We start from the raw sequence: 15,354 nt of genomic DNA, 5'->3' as shown, positions 1-15,354 counted from the left end.
ATAGCCACACCAACTTCCCTGGTTGGTATCCTCCATGCTCAGCTTGAATGTCGTAGTGTTCCTTCATTCGGTCACTAGCACTTTGAATATTTAGGCGGACTCTCTGATGAATGTCGTCCATCCTTTGACGTAGTGTGTGGACATAATCTTCTCCGGCGACTTCTTCTCCCGGTCGGCAACCAAATTTCAGATCACAGGGTAGGCGCACTTCCCGTCCCATAACGATGCTGGCTGGAGTTTGCCCTGTAGATTCTTGGACGGATGAACGGTAGGCCAACAGGAACAGGTGAAGAAATTTGTCCCAGTCTCTTTGGTGGTCAGAGACTACTTTGGCCAGATAACGGTTGATAGTTCTGTTCATGCGTTCAACCATCCCATCGGATTGTGGATGTAGAGCAGTCGTCCTGGTCTTGCGGATGTTCAGGACTTCACAGACGCCTTGGAACAGATTGGACTCAAAGTTTCTTCCCTGATCTGAATGAAGCTCCATGGGAACACCAAACCTGCAGATCCATTCTTTAACAAGGGCATCAGCAATCGTGGACGCTTCTTGATTTGGCAACGCGTAGGCCTCGACCCATTTGCTGAAGTAATCCATTACTACCACAATGTATTTGTTGCCATCGTTCGTCTCCGGGAAAGGACCAGCCACGTCGATCGCTATTCGTTCGAAGGGACTACCAACATTGTACTGGCGCATAGGGGCTTTACCACGCTTTTGTGGCCCATTAATGGCTGCGCAAATGTCACATTTCTTACACCAGGCCCTCACATCTTCTTTGCAGTTCACCCAGTAGAACCGTTCACGCAGCTTGCCAAGTGTCTTGGTAACACCAAGATGTCTCCGCTGGTTCCATTGTGAACTTCCTCCAAGACTTCTTGGACCCTCTTCTTTGGAATGACGATCTGTCTTCTCTCTTCTTGTCCCTCCGGTCTCTCGATCACACGGCGAAGTAGTCCGTTATCTATTACCAAGGAATTCCACTGGGCCCAGTACGACTTTACGTTCGGCGAATATCTGCAAACTTCTTCCCACGTTGGTCTTTGGCCTGTGTTTTTCCAGTTAATTACTAAACCTAATTCTGGGTCACTGGTTTGGTCATTTGCAAGATCTTCGGGTTGCCAACTATCATTAACCACAGTTGTTCTTAGGAGTTTCACTTCTTTTCTCTTCTACTCGGGAACAATGCTTACAGTCCTTAGCGCAAGGTCTTCTGGAAAGTGCGTCGGCATTTCGATGGATTGCCCCAGCTCGATGTTCTGTGTCGAAGTCAAATTCTTGTAATCGTTCAATCCATCTAGCTACCTGCCCTTCAGGATTCTTAAACTGCAACAGCCATTTCAAAGCAGCATGGTCTGTTCTTAACAAGAACTTTCTTCCATAGAGATACTTGTAGAAGTGTTCCACTGCTTTAACTACTGCTAGTAATTCTCGTCTGGTTACACAGTAGTTCCTTTCCGGTTTTGACAAGGTCTTACTAAAATAACCAATGACTTTTCTTGACCATCCTGGATCTGAGACAGAACAGCGCCTAATGCAACATTGCTAGCGTCGGTATCCAATATAAAGTTTCCGTTGCCAAGAGGGTAGCTAAGTATGGGCGCACTAGTCAGGGCCTTCTTCAAATTTCGGAATGCCTCGTCAGAATCTGAGTCCCAAGAGAAACGCCTCTCGCCTTCGGTAAGTCTGGTCAATGGTTTTGCGATGGTGGCGAAACCCTGTACATAGCGTCGATAGTATGTGCATAGTCCCAAAAAGCTTCGTAGTTCATGTTTATCTTTAGGTATCGGCCACTCTTCCACTGTCTTGGTCTCCTGTGGATCTACCGCAACTCCTTGGGAGGAGACTACATGGCCCAAGTAGTTTACCTTTTCTTGACACAGATGACATTTCTTGGGGCTAAGTTTCAAACCAGAGCTCCCTAGTCGCTTGAAAACTTCTTCCAAATTCTTCAGATGATGGTCAAAGGGTTTCCCAACCACTATGATGTCATCCAGGTACACTAAACAGGTAGTCCAGGATAGTCCCTTTAACACAGACTCCATTAGTCTCTCAAAGGTAGCTGGCGCGTTGCACAATCCAAAAGGCATGACGGTAAATTGCCACAGTCCGGAGCCCACCGAGAACGCTGTCTTCTCTCTGTCTTTCGGCGCCATGTCGACTTGCCAATATCCACTCTTCAGATCTAACGTAGAGAATATCGTTGACCCCGCCAGCCTGTCTAGAGTATCGTCTATCCTCGGCAGGGGATAGCTATCCTTCTTGGTAACATTATTAAGTTGCCGATAATCAACACAGAACCTGGTGGTACCGTCTTTCTTCTTTACTAGTACTACCGGCGATGTCCACGGGCTGTTAGATGGTTCGATGACACCCTCTTCTTTCATTTCTCGAAGGATTTTGTCAGCTTCTTCACGTTTGGCGAGCGGCAGTCTACTCGGATTTTGTTTGATTGGTCGTGCATCTCCGGTGTCAATTTTATGTTGTACTAAATTGGTACGACCTCTATGTCCTGCTTCTCCTTTATCAAACACATCTTGATACTTGATTATCAGGTTTCTCAATTTTCTACTATCTTCGGGAAATAATCCCTTAACGTTTACTAACTCCTTAACCATTTTGTCCGGAATTTTTGAAATCGAAACTTTGGAGGCTTCCACGCTTCGAATGACTGAGGAGGCCGAACAACAGTACCCTAACAGGGTTCCCTTCTTCAAGGATACAGAATGATAATTCGTGTTCATTACTCTTACCGGTACAGACTTCTTCGCTCGTAGCAGGGGTTTTCCAACAGCGACCCCTCGTCCTATTTCGCTGTCATGGTTCCTTGGCTCCAACAGAATAATACTCCCATTATTCGTTTTACCTTCCAGGCGACCATCCAAAAATATCTCACAGCGCTCAGGGATCGAAACATCTTCTGCTACTACCACGCGAAGCGTCTCCTCACATTTTCGATGTAGAACCACTTCTTCTTCATTTATTTTCAAAATTTCTTGTTTGAGGTTTAGTTCAAAACCTCTAGTGGTCACGATGTCCATTCCGAGAATAAGTTCATCTTCGATGTCTGCTACTAACACTCGATGATTAAAACAGGTGCTTCCGATAACAAAATTAAGATCTACCTCTCCATGGATGAGAGCGCAGCTTCCTGTAGCTGTACGTAGTCGCCATTGTGTTGTTTTAATCCTTTTTGATGTTTTAAGGATATCCGGCCTGATGATCGTTTTGGTCGCACCCGTATCCAACAGCATGGTCCGTAACTCTCCATCCACGAAACTAGCCACAAAAATGCTGTTGAACTTGTGTTGTAGCGATGCGACTTGAACAGTTTTCGTTGGAACCTGTTGGGTACTGCTCCATATGTGTCCCTTTGATTCGACACTTGGCGAAACCGAGTCCACGTCTTTTTCTTGACAGTGACTTCTTACGTGTCCTGCCTGGCCGCAATTCCAGCAACAAGTCGGTCCTTTCTTGCCCATGTACTCCTCCATGACTTTCCGTACAATGCTTTCCACGGATTTGTCGGAACATTGGTTGACCGCCCGTACTCTCACTAGAGACCGAGAACTGTTTCGCGGCCTCAAATTCTAGGGCACGTGCTAAAGCATCCACCAAGCGCGTTGGGTGGGCTAGAAGAAGCGCTTGCCTTGTCTCCCTGTCACGTAAGCCATCGGAGAATGTCTGTACTGCCAACCGCTCCATAACATTCTCGGGCGTAGCAGGATACGCAAGGCGAACCAGGCGGGCTACGTCGGCTTCAAACTCCTGCAGAGACTCATTTGACTTTTGAATGCGATTTTTTAGCTGTGAATGATAGACATGTTCCAAATGAGCTTGGCCGTACCTCATTTCTAAATGTCGTACCAATTGCTGATAATCTCCCTGTTCCGATGGTGACAGTGTCTGCAGGATATCAGTCGCATCTCCTCGCAGTCGACAGTCAAAGCGGTAGCCTTTTCAGCGATTGTCCATCCGTTCGCTCTCGCAGCGGCCTCAAACTGTCAAAAATAATTGGCCCAAGCGGTTTTTCCGTCAAACTGTGGAGGCTTAATAACTGACTTTGAGATATACTTATTTTCGACTAGTTTCGGTGCCTCCGATGTTTCTTGACATTTTGGTGAATTGGCCTTTTCTATTTCTTGTTTTAAAATTTCGATTTTTCTATTTACATCTTCCTCAATCTCCGTTATTTTGTCTTGTAGTTCCGTAGAATTCTCTATAATCTTATTGTTTAAACTTTCTTCTAAATTAAGTATTTTGTCATTGAAACTGGCTTGTAGATCTTTAGAATTTTCTATGATTTTATCCTCTAAAATATTAATTAAATCCTGGGAATTTTCCATAATTTTATCTTTCAAACTGTCTTCTAATTTTTGAGAATTCTCTGTGATTTTATCACTGATTTTATCTTCTAAATTAACTTCCAAGTCAATTATTTTACTATTCAAATTGTCGTTTAAATTGTCTTGTAAATTTTTCAATGACGAGTCAAGGTCACCTTCCAGCTCGAAGTAAAATGTGTCAGGATCCTCACCTTCTTCCACCAAAACGTCTCTCAGTCTAGCTTGCAAAATGCTTTTCTTTCCATCTGTCTCGCACTCTCTCTCTCTTCCAATATGCATTTCAGTTCGGACACTTTCAAGTCTTTCAACAATTTTTTCAGAGCCATGGTCAGTCTTTTTATTCTTCTAGTCTATCACACACGCCACACTTGACACCAATTGTTACGTTTTTCGTCGGTTCCGTGTGGATAGAAAGTCACAATTTATTTAAACACTATTTATTTAACACTAATTAACAAAACTAATAACGATAAACGACTTATAGAACTATTTACAAACGATTTATAACTAAGAATTTATTTTGAATTTTAGCGCGTCAACTGTATATTTATAACTGCCCTCTCTAGGCCACTGCCGCCGGCTTTTATACCTACAGCAAAAGAAATCTAGAATAGTCCATAGATCGTTAGGCGCATAGAGAAGGTTTTCGAATGTTCTCGTATGTACTAGTCCATTCTAGTGGGTCTCGATTCTTCTCGAACGAATGAATCATTGCGGTGTCTATGCGATGTTAAGGTCATCCGAGAGCGGGCCATATTGTGAGGTTAGGTCGAGTCCACACCGGCTCGCAACAATATATATTATTTCGTATATTTTTTATTTTATTGATTTTATGCAAAGCACTGTTCATTAAAATGTTGTATCCTGTGTTATAGGGCCTCTTTCTCTCTACAATTTCCTGTCTCACAATGTACCGTTTGTGTCCTGGAAGAGTTCATAATTTCATAGTTGTCGGTTTTCGAAAGAAATCAGTACATGTATATTATTTCGTATATTTTTCATTTTATTGACTTTGTGGAAAGCACTGTTCATTAAAATGTTGTATCCTATGTTATAGGGCTTGTTTCTCTCTACAATTTCCTGTCTCACAATGTACCGTTTGTGTCCGGGAAGGGTTCTTAATTTTCCCTATATCTTGTAAATTTTTAAGTGCAAGTTAGAAACACTTGCACTTTTGGTCAAAATAAGTGGAATTGAGTTAGTGTTCGACAGTGGTCGCCTTATTTATATTTATATATTAACTCTGAATTCAAAAATCGATATCTTGAAATCCATGAGATATAATTGATTGTGGTTTTTTTCAAAAACTTTCTTAATATTTCTATTATATTTTCTTCGCCGGCAAATCTTTACGCCGGAAAATCTTTACAAATAAAAAAGTTACATGATTGCTGAAAATTGCTATGCACTAAAAGTAAATGGACGTTTTTTTTTAATTTTTGCATGGAAAAAAACAAGCCTATCGATTTTTTCGCATACATTTCTCTTAAACATTTTGTAAAAGATCTGAACTTCAAAATAAAAAAAGTCAATATCTAAAGCGGTTATTGAGTTATAACGTGTTATGTGTTAAAAAGTTGAGTTTTTAAATTATCGCGATTACTGACGTTTTCTCGTTATAAAAAATATGGACACCCTAACAATATCCTTATAATTCCATTACAAATGCTTAGAAACATATCTAATGATTTAAATTGTAGGGGGCACCACCTACATGTGTTTTAACCTTTATTAAAAGTAATAACTTTTCGTCCGTACCTGTATAAAACTACTGGGTAAAAAAATATACATTTCCGTGACTTTTTACGCAAAAAATATCTCTAGGTAAAAATGGCTATGATCAACCGTTCTCAAGATATTTAGAAAAAGTCAATACATGTCATTATTGACAAAAAATAAACAATGCCGAGTAGATAGTTTTTTATATTTATAAATTAATCATAAATTTTTCTTTGAAAAAATGATGATAAAAAAGTTTCTGTTGAACTTTTGGCACAAACACATTTCAAATTTATGATTTCAGTTTAATAACTATTTAGTCATCATGTTTAATTAATGTCAATGACGAGAGGTATTAATAATTTCGATTCTAAATATCTGGAGAACCATTACTCGTAGCGATTTTTACCAAGAGATCTTATTTACGTAAAAAAACTCGTGAATGTATATTTTTTCACTCAGTAGTTTTATACAGGTACGGACGAAAAGTTATTACTCTTCAAAACACTTAAAACACATATAGGTGGCGCTCCATACAAACAGCAGTCATATTGACATCAAATTCAAATTTCTCATGTCAATAAACTCCCACATTGTTAAGAAAGACAATCAAAAGATTCTAGTATCGCTGTGTCTAGTTATTTTGATAGTCTAAGGTTAATATGGAGATAAGTTAAGTCTGTAGTCTGTAGTTGTCAAGAAGTGAAGTGCGTTGCTTGTTGCTTGAAGGCTTCGTTTTTTGTTCTTAGCAGTTCTTAGAGTTAATTAGTTTGTTAGAAGTTAAGAAACAACATTGTATATTGTATGTTCAGTTTATTAATAAAGAATATACACACTGCTCAACAGGTTATGGGCCCAGTCCATGCCTAGATATAAGAGTTGGAAAATAAAGTAAACCTATTCGAAGATTAACACAGTAACACAGTTTTCAAAATGGCGAGCCAGAAATTTGACTATTCAGTTGAGAAATTTGGAATCACGCAATTTGACGGAAAGAATTTTGATCACTGGAAATTTAGGGTTGAAACTGTTCTTGATCATTATGGAGTCAAGAAGTGCATAACTGAACAAATAACTTCTCCTACAGAAGAACAAATTAAGCTAGATAAAAAATGTAAATCAGTCATTGTACAGTGTGTTGCAACATATTTGGAATATATAAAGGACAAAAATACTTCGTATGACATGTGGAAGGCACTGAAAAAAGTGTCCTTAAAGAAAAGGAGTGGCAAGCTAACTTTTATTTAAGAAGAAAATTGCTTTTTCAATGAAATTTAATGCAAATGAAACTAGAAACTCATTTCACCAAGTTTGAAGAAACAATTAGAGAACTAAAGTCAGTAGGTGCTACGCTTGAAGAAGTAGGATATTGTCTGTCATTACTTTTAACATTACCGGGAAGAGTTATGATACTATAGTTACAGCACTGGAAACGTTAGAAACAAATAAACACTTGAGTTTGAAAGGAAAATGGTTTGACCATGAAGTTAAAAGAAAGAACTTTGAGGAGAGGAATGACTCTGATCTTGCAGCATTTAGTGGCTATCAAAGGAACATGAATACAAGAAATGCTGGTACAAGTAACAAGCACTATCAGAAGGAAAATAAAAGTGATACAAATTACACAAGACAAAAGGACAGCAAAGGAATAAAATGTCATAACTGTGGCAAGGTAGGACATTTCAGAAAACAATGCTGGTTCATATCCAAAAGGCAAGCAAATCAAGGTTTTACACAGAGTCAATTTGTAATGTTTGAAGACAATCAGTCCTGTATAAGGTTAACAAAACGTTGGTATCATAAAAGACTAAAACATATTGATGTTAAATATAATTTTATTAAAGATCTAGTTATTGAAAAGATGGTTTTAGTTGAATATGTGAGGTCTAATGAACAAATTGCTGATATTTTAACAAAGAATTTGCCAGGTGATTTGTTTATTAGACACAGATTTAACTTAGGATTGTTCCTATGTTAAAATTGTTCTATGTATTAGTATTAGATATTTTTGTACAAAAAGAAACTGTAGATATTGTGTACATGGTAGAATGTTTTGATTAAGAAGGGGTGTTAAGAAAGACAATCAAAAGATTCTAGTATCGCTGTCTAGTTATTTTGATAGTCTAAGGTTAATATGGAGATAAGTTAAGTCTGTGGTTGTCAAGAAGTGAAGTGCGTTGCTTGTTGCTTCAAGGCTTCGTTTTTTGTTCTTAGCAGTTCTTAGAGTTAATTAGTTTGTTAGAAGTTAAGAAACAATATTGTATATTGTATGTTCAGTTTATTAATAAAGAATATACACACTGCTCAACACATACCAATTTTCATCCAAATATTGACGTTACTTCAGAAATTATTTGGAAAAAATAGAAATAAAAATGAATCTTGTACACCCTGTATCTCCGAAACTAACCATTTTAGGACATACATTTATACGAACGTTTTTACATATTTTTATCTGCAGAATATGCTGCCGAAGTTTCCGGAATACAGTTCGGACCACCCTGTATAGTGAGTGTGATCTTTTGCAGGTTCTCTTTATTTTTGTTGGTGCAAGTGAATTTTTGCCTCCCCCAGAATCGTCGAGGCCGACTTTTTTCAAAGTGTGGGAGTTGACATTCATTCTACCCACCTGGGGTACACTTTCCTTTTCTGTTTTAGAATTCGCCATGTCTTTGGGGTTTTGATCCATAATCTTCCACTTTGGCCAAACGTATTGGAAGATTGGATTTGATACGAACTGGGATATTTTTAGGTTTGGACAAGGACCGAGGATAGGACGATGGTTTCCCCTGTATGGAATTAGGAGATAAACCAAGGCTCACGTAGGCAGGGGTGCATCCCTGAAGTAGATCTGTCACCTATCGGAATCATAAATGAGTATCTACTCGCTGCCTCTACCGCAACATCACACTACCGCTGTGTCTTGCCTGTCTTCACGTATGGAGCTGAAACACTTACTTTGACAAAAAAGAACATACATAGAATACAAGTCATGCAACGGAAAATGGAAAGGTCCATGTTGGGAGTTACACTTAGAGATAAAATACCCCATCATACCATACGAAATCCAACAAGAGTAAGAGATGCGGTGATGTCTGTCTTACATCTTAAATGGAATTGGGCAGGACATGTGGCTAGGATAACAGATGGACGGTGGATAAAGAGATTTGTGGAATGGAGACCAAGGCACGAGGCCTATAGAAGCAGAGGACGGCCTCCTAGTCGATGGACAGATGATGTTAAGAGAGTGGAAATTCAAGTGGCACAAAATAGAAAGAAATGGCTAGAGTTAAGGGAGGCTTTTGTTCAGCAATGGACGTAATAAGCTAAATGATGATGATGATGATTAAAGTACCAACGCTGTTGCGCTAATTTTGTTGATATGCTCCTTCCTTAGTTTTTTTACGTTGTACTTAAACTTCCGTTAAACGGTAGCTTACTAAAATGCTGTTAATAGGTATGACGTCGTTGATGTGACGCACTTGACGGCTTTATGAAATATAGGAATTTTATAAGGACTAACCAACGCTATCCACCCCGCCAAATAACCAACTTAACCAACACAACTAACCTCGACACTGGTAAAAAAATATAAAAAACAAATATAAATTAGTAAAAACCAACCAACCCCACCAAATAACCAACTAACCAATGAATTAACACCCTCCAAATAACCACGCTAACCAAGCCGCCAAATAACTAAACCAATCCAACCAAAAAGAGTGAAAGCAATGCAATCAAATCACGCTCTAAGCAAAAAAAAATATAAAAAAGTCTTGGTCCGGCGTAAGATTTGAACCACGGACCATTCGCTCACGAAGCGATAGCCTCAGTCACGGAGCCACAGGTGCTCTTGCAAAACTGCCGATAACCGGGCGTTACTTTCCGCCGATATCAACGACGTCATAATATCTATTAACGGCATTTTAGTAGGCTACCGTTTAACGGCAGTTTAAGTACATTGTTTTTTTTTATTCAATGTTATGTATTAATAACTTGAATTATTTTTTTCTTTTGTTTTGTATTTTTTTGTCTGTAGAAATAATGTTTCTAATTTGTTGGCATATTTAGGCAACTATTTCTGTTATACCGTATAATCGAAAAAAACGGCGTCTAGTTGGCTTGGAAATGAGGATTGATGACATTTCCCATATAAAATGACAACGGTCTTCAATTCATAGTCATCGCTGACGTCGTTTTTATTCAATCGTACGGTATAATGACACAAATAAATACCGTATGCTCGAAAAAAAATCGGCATCCGGTTGGTTTGAAAATGACAATCGATGAAAACTACTGTGATTTCTTCAGCCACGATAATTACCTTTATTTCTAACAACTTAACTAACAACAATGTTGTTTTGTAGGTCTGTCCTATTCGTCAGTTGTCGGACGGACAAAGATGTCGAGTGGTGTTTGCGTGGTTGGCTTGGCAAGCTCCCCATTTACTGCTACTTGACGAACCCACTAATCATTTAGATATGGAGACTATCGATGCTTTGGCCGAGGCTGTAAATGACTTTGAAGGAGGACTGGTACTCGTCAGTCACGACTTTAGGCTTATTAGTCAGGTAAACTTGATTTTGTTGATGCTTTGGGTATCATTGAAAATTCGTACTTTACAAATTTCATCTAATTTGGTGATTTTTTTAATGGTAGTACAATATTACAGTTGGGGATTGGAACCTTTGGTGTTACACAGCAAAATAAAACACTAAATCACCACAATACACCAAAACACTTTTACTTTTACAGTGGACGCGCGTTTGGCTAACCATGTTAGCATCATCAGCAGATGATTATACTAAACTACAATTGTCAAGATCTAGCCAACCGAGTCAGAACCCACCGAGCATAACAGTTAGATTTCCGCCACTAGAGTAGTAGGAACAAAGAACTTGAAGGAATTAGACCGTTGTCTCTGTTCATACTATCTTTACATTTATTAAGCACCAGAATTAACCCTGTGTGTCTGTTCATACTATCTTTACATTTATTAAGCATCAGAATGAATAAATGTAAAGATAGTATGAACAGAGACATCGGTCCCATTCCTTCAAGTTCTTTGTTCCCACTAGTCTAGTGGCGGAAATCTAACTGTTACGCTCGGTGGGCTCTGACTCGGTTGGCTAGATCTTGCCACGCCCACTCGGTACCCGGTACCCACTGAGCGAGTATATAAACGCTTAAATTGTACTTTTTAGATTAGTATTGATCATCTGCTGATGATGCTAACTTGGTTAGCGAAACGCGCGTCCAGTGTAAAAGTAAAAGTGTTTTGGTGTATTGTGGTGATTTAGTGTTAATAATACTAGTAATTGAAGGGTCCAGGGGAAAAACGTGTTTCCTTAAATTTATTTATAGTTATCGGTAATAGGCGTCAAATTTGGTATTGGCTATTCCATGCTAGTTTCTGTGTGTGTGTGTGAAATTATTGCAAAAGTGCATCAAGAATATCAATAACTCTAATAAAAGCTAAAAGCTGCATAAGTTTATTTTCAGTGCAGTTTGTTAAGATAACACGATGAAAGCAAAATTATCTGGTTAAAATAATGCTCCTGGTCGTAGTTCTCACCTTTTCAAAGTTATAAGATAACCAAGATACAGGGTGGCGCCTCTCATACGCCACGGAGGCTCCAAGGTTTATATTGAAATGAAATTTAGTGAGCGTGTGTAGGTTAATTCAGAGCACTTTTTAAAAATATAGAGAGTTCTTCAGGGTGTCCCCAAAAAAAGTTACATATCAAAGTTGTGTTTTTTGTAATGGAACACCCATATATTAATTGATTTTCGGATTCTGGGGGAAAAATAAAGGTGAGTTCTATATGACTAAATTGCTAGAATATGACTAAATTTTCTAGAAATAAAGAACAATTTTTAAATTGCCATAAAAGCTACCTAAATTGGGATTTACCTGGTATAGCCTAATATGTAGTTAATAAAAAAAATTATAAATAAATTTTATTTCAAATAAGATTAAAACTTGATCCAAAAAGTTATACAGGGTGAGACAAAATTAATATTGAACATTGGTCACCTTTAAAAGCATGTTACTCTTTTATTTTAAATGGAACACCCAGTATATTATTCCGATATTCAATGGAGAATTCATGTCTCTTCAAAATACAATTAAGGTGCCTACCCCTCAAACAAAGATTTTCCTAGATATTTTCATTTACACGATTTGATCTGAGTAGATCTCTATTATTTGATAAAATCTAGGTGGCTGTGATATGTTTGACGTTACTTCAACATAGCTGTCTAATTAGTCCAACTTTAACAACTAGTTATAATTTTGTGTCAGTTAAAACGAAAAGAAGAAAAAAATTCTTGAAAATGCAAACTTATCCTACATCAGAGAGAATAATTAATATAGAATACTTAAATGCTCATGATTTTATCTAGTCTGAGTTTTTTTATGGGGATAAAGACAGTGTTTACAAAACTCGACCAACTATTGTCGACAACATGAGAAAAATTATTGTAGCTGCTTTTCGAGGTAGAACTCTACATACGCCTTTTAAAATGAAAAGATCGTTTTGAAAAGACAATCATTTTATGCAGTTAACAGGAAAGGAAGCATTTTGAGCATATGATTTCATCTAGCTAATTTTTGTCACATAATTATAGGTTTATATCTAGTTTTAATTCTGTAATAATTGAAATATATTTTAAACGTGTATCTTTTTATTACCGAGTACCTGAGTATTTTACTCTACAATCTTTGTTAAATTGACAAAAGTTAAATCACAGCCATAGACATAGCCGTAGATTTTATCAAATAATAAAGATCTACTGACGCAAAATCATAAAAATTAAAATATCTAGGAAAATCTTTGTCTGACGGGTAAGCAACCTTAATAATATTTTAAAGATATATACATTTGCCATTGAACACCGGAATAATATACTGGGTGTTCCATTTAAAATAAAGGAGTAATTTACTTTTAAAAGTGACTAATGTTCCATATTAATTTTATCTCACCCTGTATAACTTTTCGGGTCAAATTTCAATTTGGTTTTAGTTCAACTAAAATTTAGGTAGCTGTTATCGAAATTTAAAATTAACTTTTCATTTTCACAAAATGTGAAATATGTCAAAATCTTTAGATTTTAGGTATATTCTTCTTTAATAAAACTTACCTTTATTTTTTTCCTAGAATCCGAAAATCAGTTAATATATAGGGTGTTCCATTAGAAAAAACGCAACTTTGATGTGTAACTTTTTTGGGGACACCCTGTATAATTCTATATATTTTTATAAAATGCTTATTTCAGTTAGGTTAGATTAATATGTAGGTTATATGCTGCCAAAATTTCATTTGGACATAAACTACCGTTCTCCTTGGAGCTTCCGCGGCGTATGAGAGGCGCCACCCTGTACAAAGAGGGTCGAAAAACGCAACATTTTAAAATTCGTCCTGTATTTCAGGATCTAAGAAGGCTAGGAGAAATCTGCATGTAGCATATTTAGTTTCATAAAAAAGTAGCGCAGTGATGTGAAAACCGCGTCTTTGTATCTCTACTCCATAAAACACGAAAATGGGACACCCTGTATAATAACCATGTAATTATATGGCAATATCTTCCTACTCTCTCTGTTTAGTGTTGTTATAAGCTGTTAATATTACAGGGTGTCCCATATTTCTATGTATACCTAGAAAAATATATAGGTTTATTATTAATAATTATCCTGTGTATGGGTTAAAGAAATATCAATATTATGATTAAAAATTTAACTTTTCAGGTTGCAGAGGAAATTTGGGTATGTGAGAAAGGAACTGTGACTAAATGGAAAGGAGATATCTTATCATACAAGGAGCACTTGAAAAGCAAAGTTTTAAAGGAAAATGAGAAAAATGCTAAAAAATAATTTATTGCACCATACAAAAACGGCAATTTCTCTAGACCTAACATGAAATGTCCATACACCATTTTAAGAAAAGAAAAATCCATTTTATAACTAATTTATTTTGCTTTTTAATAAATAAATGGTGTTCATATTTATCTTAAAAAGATTTTTATTTAACAAGAGTCATATACAAAATGTCATTAAAATATATTGTCAATATACAGTTCATTATAATTAATAGCTCATTATATCATTAATTTTGGGATTAACATACATTACACATTAAATACCATCTCACAATCCATTGGCAGTAACTGGAAACTTATTAAAGTTCTCTTGACAAAGAGATGCCTCTCTTAAAAACTAAAAAAAAATAATATTGTGGTACATACATGCTATGAATAAAAGTTAAATTATTACCATAACATGCCCATCCATTTCCTCTAACAATTTATCAATCCAAATTAATCCATATCTGTCTTTCTGACCACATTCATATTTAGCAAGAAGGGCAAGGTGAGTGACTGCCAAAGTTAAAGCAGCTGCTCTAGCTTCGAGAAGCCTAGGATCTAGAGGAGGATACATACTTCTTACCATATCATCTACTCTACTGGAGATTCTTTTAGCACTTTCCACAATTTGTGAAAAATTGCCCGATAGCGGAGTCGAGTTCATTGCTAATGTGGTCAAACGTTCTGTTAAAAACCTGCAGGTTTTTAATATTGCCAAACAGTGAGGTATTAATCCAGTTGCATCATCTATCCATTGTTCGTCTGTTAAAATCCCATCAAAATTGAGATTTACCTCTCCTAATTCGAGTTCTGGTCTTTCAGGTTCGATAAGCTGCTTTTCAGGCCTAACGTTAAAATATTGAGAAAAAAACAATTTCATCTCATAATAGCATACCTGGTAACATCATGGTGAGCATCTAGATACGTTCCTTTATAGACTAACCTTTGTCTTCGACATATTACGATGAGAATAACAAAGGCACTTACAAAAATAGCAGATAGTACGCCAAAGGCGATGGCTGCTACCATTTCTGCATATTCAGGGGACATAATGATTATTTCGGGATTTAAATATGAACTAAAAATAATAAAGATGCAAATATCTTCCTCTTTTCTACTGGTGTTAAGTATTTAAAATGTAAATAAACTTCATTTTGTTTGGTAAAAACTATAAATTTAAAAAATATCTAAACAAAAAAGACAGAAACACCCCCAAAAATACACTTTTATGACACTATCTGTCACAATCACCTGTTGCGTCTTGACCATAGATCTATTTTAACATTTTAAATAAATAAAAGATAGGGATGTATTTTTAAGAAACATCGATATCGATATTTATGATTTAATATTTATTCATTAACCGTTAATACCGTATGTTCGAAAAAAACCGGCTTCCAGTTGGCTTGGAAATGACGACTCCAT

The 15,354-nt window shown here is 36.9% G+C and overlaps 2 protein-coding genes across 2 annotated transcripts in view; one reads left to right on the top strand and one right to left on the bottom strand.

The window, feature by feature from the left end:
• The window catches only part of LOC115883998 (ATP-binding cassette sub-family F member 2), a 34,060-nt gene extending 19,987 nt beyond the window's left edge, over positions 1 to 14,073 (top strand). Inside the window, exons 10-11 of the mRNA XM_030902426.1 lie at positions 10,434 to 10,637; positions 13,814 to 14,073. Of these exons, the coding sequence (XP_030758286.1) occupies positions 10,434 to 10,637; positions 13,814 to 13,939 (330 nt within the window). The 3' untranslated portion in view covers positions 13,940 to 14,073. The remainder of the gene's footprint in view (positions 1 to 10,433; positions 10,638 to 13,813) is intronic.
• On the bottom strand, positions 14,070 to 15,196 carry LOC115883999 (transmembrane protein 98-like). Its single transcript, XM_030902427.1, has 3 exons — positions 14,825 to 15,196; positions 14,339 to 14,774; positions 14,070 to 14,281 (listed from the first exon to the last, which is right to left on the bottom strand). The coding sequence occupies exons 1-3, from the start codon at positions 14,977 to 14,979 to the stop codon at positions 14,213 to 14,215; spliced, it is 660 nt and encodes a 219-aa protein (XP_030758287.1). The 5' UTR covers positions 14,980 to 15,196; the 3' UTR covers positions 14,070 to 14,212.
• Between the last annotated feature and the right edge of the window lie 158 nt (positions 15,197 to 15,354).

The sequence above is a fragment of the Sitophilus oryzae genome, unplaced genomic scaffold (genome assembly GCF_002938485.1).
Source record: "Sitophilus oryzae breed Bouriz unplaced genomic scaffold, Soryzae_2.0 scaffold_2008_pilon_pilon, whole genome shotgun sequence".
Taxonomy (NCBI): Eukaryota; Metazoa; Arthropoda; class Insecta; order Coleoptera; family Curculionidae; genus Sitophilus; species Sitophilus oryzae.
This window is presented reverse-complemented; position numbering and strand designations above follow the sequence as displayed.

Coding starts and splice junctions, on each gene's coding strand:
- LOC115883999 (XM_030902427.1), bottom strand. CDS start 14,979: ATGTCCCCTGAATATGCAGAAATGGTAGCAGCCATCGCCTTTGGCGTA. Junction 14,775..14,824: donor GCTCACCATGATGTTACCAG/GTATGCTATTAT, acceptor TTTTAACGTTAG/GCCTGAAAAGCAGCTTATCG. Junction 14,282..14,338: donor AAATGGATGGGCATGTTATG/GTAATAATTTAA, acceptor ATTTTTTTTTAG/TTTTTAAGAGAGGCATCTCT.